Source organism: Equus caballus, chromosome 5, assembly GCF_041296265.1.
Source record: "Equus caballus isolate H_3958 breed thoroughbred chromosome 5, TB-T2T, whole genome shotgun sequence".
In the NCBI taxonomy this organism is placed as follows: domain Eukaryota; kingdom Metazoa; phylum Chordata; class Mammalia; order Perissodactyla; family Equidae; genus Equus; species Equus caballus.
Genome location: NC_091688.1, coordinates 35,774,109 through 35,781,813, shown reverse-complemented (window position 1 = coordinate 35,781,813; position 7,705 = coordinate 35,774,109). Strand labels below are relative to the sequence as shown.

At 53.1% G+C, this 7,705-nt stretch overlaps 1 protein-coding gene across 1 annotated transcript; it reads left to right on the top strand.

Annotated features, from left to right (window-relative positions):
- Positions 1–3,039: 3,039 nt before the first annotated feature.
- Positions 3,040–7,144, top strand: NHLH1 (nescient helix-loop-helix 1). The gene is made up of 2 exons (XM_070269013.1): positions 3,040–3,595; positions 6,347–7,144. Exon 2 carries the CDS (start codon positions 6,525–6,527, stop codon positions 6,924–6,926), a length of 402 nt encoding a protein of 133 aa, XP_070125114.1. The 5' UTR covers positions 3,040–3,595; positions 6,347–6,524; the 3' UTR covers positions 6,927–7,144.
- The last annotated feature ends 561 nt before the right edge of the window (positions 7,145–7,705 follow it).

The following is a 7,705-nucleotide window of genomic DNA, read 5'->3' as shown; positions in this document are numbered from 1 at the left end:
CCATCCTAATGCCTTATTTACATGCGTGTATGAAACTTCTTGCCACCTTTAAGTCACCATGCACAAATGTAAGGGGTTGGGGTGAACGCTTTTCAGTTTACCTAGCACTTTCCCATGCGTTATGTGACAAAAGCCCTATGAGGAAGGCAACATTATCCCCATTTCACAGATGACAGAACACACTCAGTCAAGGTTAAGTGACTTATCCGAGATCAGCAGGCCTTGCCCCAGGTCTCTGGCCCCAAGTTCAGTGGAATCAGTAGTCCTTTCCACCGCTCCATGCTTTTAGCTCCTCTTCATCACACGCTTATGATCTTTTTAGCTACTCCCCTGAGAAGCAAAAACTGAAGCCCTGAGTGAACACTGGAGCTGAGGGCCTCAGAGTCCAGGATCCCGGGATGACAGATGCAGAGGAGGAGGTGGTAGTCTCCAAAGCATTCTCTCACCTCCCTTTACCATCAAACCTCAGCCTGCACTGGGGACAGCTTGGGCTGGGCACTTTAAGGACGGAGGTTTGAAGCAGGGCTGAAGAGTCTGAACTCAACAGCCTACAAGGAGAGAGGCTGGGAACAGGAATTTGGTTCCTCCCTCCCGTCATGCACTGCCCCACACAGATCCCTCCTGCTTCCAGGGTCTCTCTAGGTCTGCTTGTTTTCCTCAGTGCCTCATCCTTGGAATCCGGGCCTCCCCGTTTCAGTAACAGTTCCTCATCTCTACAGTTCTGTATATCGGGTCTCCCCACCTTGTCTCCAGCCTCTGGGAATTTTTTGTATCCTCACAACTGTCTGTGCTCTGCCTCCCCCATGTCTATGCCTCCAGCCTGTCTAGGGGCCTCCCTCAGGACTCTCTCCCAGGATCAGTGTAGTCTATGCCTGAATAGCTGTGTTTCTCCATAGCTGGATTTTGCCCAGGTCTGTGTCTCCCCTAACAGTCTCCTCCTCTTTTCAAGTCTCTCCCCATGTCCCTACCCCTCACACTCCCATATCTTGCAGCTCTGAGCTTCCACAAAGCCTAGGTAACCTGGCAATTCTGCTCCCACCCTCTCTTTTTTCTCTCTCTGTCTCCCTATGTCTCCATCTCCCTGTGACTGTCTTCCTGTTTCTCTGTATCTTCCCCATGTCTGCTACCCAGTGACTGTGTTCTCATCCTTTTTCTCCCTCTCTGGGTCTCTATCTCCCCATGTCTCCCCCTTCATTTCCTCTCCATCTCCCACTCATTCTGTATCTCTTTCTTCCCCATGGTACTCTCTCCTGAGTCTCTCGGTCTCCCAATTTCTTGGATGGGGTGGAGGGCAGGAGGGTGGGGGAGGTAGAATTGTTGTTGCTGGGGGCTCATTAGGTGGAGATTGGTTTTTAATCAGCACCATGGCAATGATGATGCAAGAACTGAGATGCCACCTGATCCCCTGCCCCCCCAACCCCCCTTCCCAAGCCTCCTTTCCCCTCCAGCTCAGCCCATCTGCTGGCGCCTGGGCACCTGTCTGGGCCTGCCCAGGTGGGAGTTGGCACCTCCCAGACCTTGGGGTGGGGAGGGATGGGGGAGCTTGGGGAGGAATTATAGGACTCCCCTTAGGGAATGCCTCACTCTGGAGAAAGTCCAGAAAAGGTTCATCAGCAACAGGGAAATGGCAAATCCCTCCAACAGCCTGAAGGTGGGGTGTGCTCCTTCTAAGGTCCCAGCCCACTACATGCATTATCTTCATCTCCATGGCAACCTAAGAAGCAGCTGTAATCAACCCCATTTTGCGGAAAAGGATGGTAGAGGCTCAAGAGGTTAAGTTACTTGTCCAAGGTCAAACAGCCAACAGGGCTTTCTTCACTGTAGCACACAGGTCTGAGCCCTCCCAGCCATGATTCATTTTAGATACAAAGTATCAATGAAGACTTCAATGAAGACATTCAACAGCTGAGTCCGGGAGAGAACTTCAGATGCTGAAACCCAGCCGACTACCTCTCTGCAGTTCGCTTCCCTTGGTCCCTGCTCCTGCCACCCTGCAACACACACACACACACACACACTCAGACATGCATGCATGCACATGCACGCATGGGCTGGAGGCAGCTGAGCTATTGATGTGAACTTAATCAATGCCTATTTGCATATAATTTTGTATCTAGTTTTCTTATTGCTCCTTTGATGCCCCAGCATACTCCAAGCCTGCCTGGGCTGCCCTTCTCTCCTCCCCCAGTGTCCTAATCCTCCTTCTTCCTGTCTCTGCACTCCTCCACTCCGTTCATTTTAGCCCTCACCTCCTAAGAGCCCCTAATTCCCAGTGGGTCAGGTCAGGCTGGCCAGCCTAGAAAAACTCCTCGTGGGATCCGTGTCAGGAATCTGACCCTGCTTCGCCCCTGGTGATGGGGTAGGTGGAGGATGGAAGCTGGGATAAGAAGGTGTGAGGTGATTGAGTTCCAGGGTGAGAAGGGCTGGGACCTGAACAGTAGCCACAGGCTGCCTGCCAAGGGGGCTGGTGGGCACCAGCTTTGTGAAGAATGAGAGTACAGTGAGGGCGAGGGCTCTTGGGTCCTCTCCTGCGTTTTAGAGCTGTCCACTTGTGCTTTTCTAGATTTCCTTGTCAGTTTCTTGAAGACCCTTCTTACCAGGGAAATGGAGACATGGGAAGGGGCTGTCAAAGTCACACTGGGACTCCAGAATGGGACCATGGCACTGAAACCTGGCTTGCTGGGGGCCTCTGTCCCTGCCACCTCTGGTGTGGGAGACTGAAGGGGTTCATCTGTGATCCTGCCCTGGCTCTCGCCCCAGCCCCACCCCTTCCCAGCTCTCCATTTCTTGCTTATGAAATATGCATGGAGAACAGATGTCCCTGCTCCCCCACTCCCCGCCCCCCCCAGGGCCAGCCCCCGCCCCCAGCTCCCGAGGGGGTTCCCAGATCCCTCTGCCAATGGCTGCCTGGCTTGCCTGTTTAATATTGATGAGGGGGGGGAGCCTGGGCCAGCCAATAGAGAGCTGGGGGTGTGTGTGTGTATCTCCATATATATACATAGGGCTGGGCCAACTCAGGTGTGTATGTGTCCGTGAGAGTGTGTGTGTGTGTGTGTGTGTGAGTGAGTGTGGGTGGCTCCAGTACCTGGCCAAGCCCACACCCTCCACCTGGGCCCTATATCCCCACCATGTGTAGCCCTCTCATCTGCCCTGGAACCTGTACAGCCACACCACGCTGCCCCCGAGACCTCTAGAAAGCTGGTCACTAACTTTGCAGACGGATGAGCTCTGAGCAGCCAGAGGAGACGGGCTGTCAACGCTGCCCCCTGTCCTGCCAGCTTGGATCCCCTCACAGGGTCCTCCTAGGTAAAGGGGGAACCATGGCTGGGGAGGGGTGGGCGTGTCCCTCCCACTCTCTGGCTCATATCCCTTCCCAGAGCCTCCCTCTAGTTCTTCTCTCTCATGCGCTGTGTGTTTCTCCGTCCCTGCACCGCCCTCTTCCCCACTTCTCCCCTTTGACTCTTTATGCCTATTTATTCTCAGTCGGGTTGGGGATGGCAGAAGTGAGGCAGGAAGTCCTATCCTGGATGCTTGGAATTGCTGCTCTCCTTGATCCTCGGAGCCTGGAACCTTGAGACCAGAAGTGGATTTTGGGGTGAGGACTTGATGGGGAAATGGAAGCTACCGCCAGGACTAGAGCTGGGGAGGACAGTGGGCCCAAGGCGATGAGACTGGGGTCAGATGGGGAGCACATAGAGGGGAAGGGAGGGCATGGCAAAGTGATCAGGGATGAAGGAACATGGGGACCGGGCAGAGGCAGAATCGGGCTGTAATTGATGTGTTGAGAACCTCACAGCTGAACTCCTGAAGCATGGGGGTGGGGAGTTGGGGCACTGAACATGTATTGGAAGGTGCTGACTTTGGGGCCTCCCACACTATGGCCGTTCCCTGTTGTTCCTTTGGAATATGGGGTGTATTGTAAATATGAGGACTAACCACCTTCTGTTTTGTGTTATGGTTATGGGTGTACGTGTTGTCAGATGTTGATGACCTTGCACCCCCCCACCCCCACCCAAGAGCTTAGTAACTGTTTATTGACTATAATTAAGCCTGTCTTTTGTACAGTGGGGTGGGGCAAGGCTGGGGGTGGGGGTCCTAACCCCTGTGAGGGTGTCTGTCAGGCAGGAGAACCAGGGCTGGTGAGGAAGGGGAAACAGTGACTATGAAGGAGCCTCAGCGCTTCTGTTTCTGGCTGTTCAGTCCAGCTGAGCACGCAGTGAGTGGCCCACTGTTCCTGCTTAACACTCCCCCAGAGCAAAGCCCTTTCCTCAGCTTTCCCAGGCCATGTTCCTGCTGCCTCACTCTGACCTCCTCTGGTCCTGGGGACAAGTAAACTTTAGCCAAGCCCTATAATGGTGGCCCCAAGAAGCTGTTCACATCCTCTTCTGCAGGCCATGTCTGAACTGACCTTGGGCTTTGGGAGGGTGTGGAGTAGACAGTTGATTATGTTCCCTTTCCAAAAGCTTCCTTGCGGAGGAAGGGCCGGGAAATGGCAAGGGCTTAGGGGGCTGAGGACAGAGCTAGAGGAAGGGGCTGGTCCTGAGCCGGGGCGTCGTGGCCAGAGGAGACACCTTCCCGATTCTAGTGGACAGAGTGGTAGGATCTGGTGTCTTGGTGGTCGTGTTGGGGGGGTTGGTGGGCTGGGAGGGACTGAGCTGGGGCAGCTGTGCTGAGCTCCATATGTCCCAGTCCGGTCTACAATGGGCAATCTGTGTGTTTATCCCCTCTTACCCCCAACACAGAGAAGCAGCAAGGGTGGAGAGGGGCCCTAGGAGGGAGGGGATTGCAGGGCCAAGGCTTGTAGCTCTCCCCTCATGACTGGGAAGCTTGAGAGTCACCGCCAGCCTCTCTTGGAGCTGTGGCGCCAGTCTTCCTCAACTTTTTTTTTCCTTTTTCAAACTATTAAACAATTTTTTTATTGTGGTGAAAAACACAGCAATATTTACCATTTTAAGAGTACAGTTCAGTCTATTGAATATACTACTAATAATAGAATATCCTATTAAGTACGTTCACATTGTTGTGAAACAGATCTCCAGGACTTTTTCATCTTACAAATCTGAAACTCTACACCCATGGAACAACACCTCCCCACCTCCCCCCAGCCCCTGGTAACCACCATTCTACTTTCCGTTTCTATGAAGTCGACTACTTAGATATGTCATATAAGTGGAATCATACAATATGTCTTTTTGTGACTGGCTTATTTCACTTAGCACAATGTCCTCAAGGTTCATCTATGTGGTAGCATCTGACAGGATATCCTTCCTTTTTAAGGCTGAATAATATTCCATTGTATGTATATGCCACATTTTCTTTATCCATTCATCTGTCAATGGACGTTTGGGTTATTTCCATATCTTAGCTATTGTGAACAATGCTGCAATGAACATGGGATGGCAGATATCTCTTTGAGATTCTGATTTCAATTATTTTGGCTATATATCCAGAAGTGGGATTGCTAGATCATAGCATAGTTCTATTTTTACTAGATCATATGGTGGTTCTATTTTTATTTTTTTGAGGAACCTCCATACTGTTTTCCAAAGTGCTTGCACCAATTTACATTCTCACCAACAGGGCACAAGGGCCCAGTTTCTCCACATCCTTACCAACACTTGTTATGTTCACTTGTTACGTTGTTTTTTTGTTTGTTTTGATTTGCATTTCTCTAATGATTGGTGATGATGAGCTTCTTTTCATATATTTGGTGGCCATCTGTATATCATCTTTGGAGAAATGTCTATTCAAGTCCTTTGCCCATTTTTAAGTCCAATTATTTGGTTTTTCGTTGTTGAGTTGCAGAAGTTATGTACAATATTCTAGATATTAACCCCTTATCAGATATATGATTTGCAAATATTTTCTCCCATTCTGTAGGTTGCCTTTTCACTCTGTTGTTTGTGTCCTATGATGCACAAAATTTTTAAATTTGATGTAGTCCCGTTGGTTTATTTTTGCTTTTGTTGCCTGTGCTTTTGGTGTCATATCCAAGAAATCACGGCTAAGTCCAACGTCTCGAAGCTTTCCCCCTGTGTTTTCTTCCGGGAGCTGCATGGTCTTAGGTCTTCCATTTAGGTCCTTAATACTCTTGCTCAGTTTAATCCCGCCCCGTGTCCTTCTCATCACTTCTCCGTTTCTGTTGCTTACTTTCTGGATTCTCTTCCCTTCTTACCATCTTTCCTCCTGCTCCTTTACAATCTCCAGCTGCCCCACCTCTCCAGCCCTTCCCCATGTTTCCGCCGTTCTTCTGCTACACTTACAGTGCCTCCCCCTCCCGGCGAGGTCAAAGCTTCCTCCCTCCCTCCTCCCTCTGACTCTATCAATTTCCCCTTCTCTCTTCCAGGCTCCCGGACCGGACCGGAACCCTGACCATGGAACCCTGAAGTGGCTCCGACTTCCCGAGCTCAGTGGCAGACCCCACCACCCCAGGCCCTTCCTGCCCCTCCCACAACCAGCTTTCAGGCTCCCAGAGGGAGGGGTGGGGAGGGGATCCTGATCTCTCAGGGCAGGGGACTTCCATCATGATGCTCAACTCAGACAGCATGGAGCTGGAGCTGCCTCCCACCCACTCGGAGACCGAGTCAGGCTTCAGCGACTGTGGGGGCGGGGCGGGCCCTGACGGGGCTGGGTCTGGGGGGCCAGGCGGGGGCCCCGCCCGGGGCTTGGAGCCAGGAGAGCCTGGCCGGAAGGACCTGCAGCACCTGAGCCGGGAGGAGCGGCGGCGCCGGCGCCGGGCCACGGCCAAGTACCGCACGGCCCACGCCACGCGGGAGCGGATCCGCGTGGAAGCCTTCAACTTGGCCTTCGCCGAGCTGCGTAAGCTGCTGCCCACGCTGCCCCCGGACAAGAAGCTGTCCAAGATTGAGATCCTGCGCCTCGCCATCTGCTACATTTCCTACCTGAACCACGTGCTGGACGTCTGAACCAGGCGGTCTCCTGCCCTGGATTCGCCCCTCCTCCCCGGCCTCGCTGGGGTCCCTTCTCACGCTCACTGCTTAGAACGGCCATCTCCTCCCCGAGCCCCTGCACGCCGGCATGGAGTCCCACAGGCCCCAGGCCCAGGCAGAGGGCCCACCGGCGGTGGTGAAGGCGGCTTTCTTTTACAGACCCAGCCCCCCCCCCCCCCCCCGCCCCCAGGCTATTCTCATGGGTACCTTCTACAGTTTGTGGTTGGGGCCCAGCTGGGTAGAAATGTTTGCTAGTTGTGGTCGGTGTACAGTCCTTGCTGGATTTACTAAGAGGGCCCCACTTGGCGTCTCCCCCTAGCTCTCTCATGGGCTGCTGCCCCTTCTACCCCTATGTCCAAATTTTCAGAGACCCCAGACCCCACTCTGTCTCCCATCCTCCTTCCACTCTGTTCCAGCTTCGCCTGCCCACGGGGAGGGAGGGGGCATCAGAACAGGAAGGGAGGAAGGCGGAGCTTGGATGGGAGGGGGCTCCTTCAGACTTCTTGGTCTAGCCATGCTTGGGAGAGGGGCAGGCCCTTGGGAGGGAGGTGCATGGTGAAGTACCTCCTGTGAGGGGCATCTCAGTAGCCGAGAATTATGGAAAAATTTCCTGTTTTCTATCTTATTCCTGAGGCTTAGCACATACAGACCTCGGATCTTACTTAGTAGTGGGTGCCTTGCCCTCTCTGAGCTATTTGGCCTACTCCCTGGCCCCTCACCCTTACCCTCTCGATTTCTCCCTCCCTGTGTGCAGC

What these genes read in the sequence shown, in the direction of transcription:
- NHLH1 (XM_070269013.1), top strand. Translation starts at nt 6,525, where the DNA reads ATGATGCTCAACTCAGACAGCATGGAGCTGGAGCTGCCTCCCACCCAC.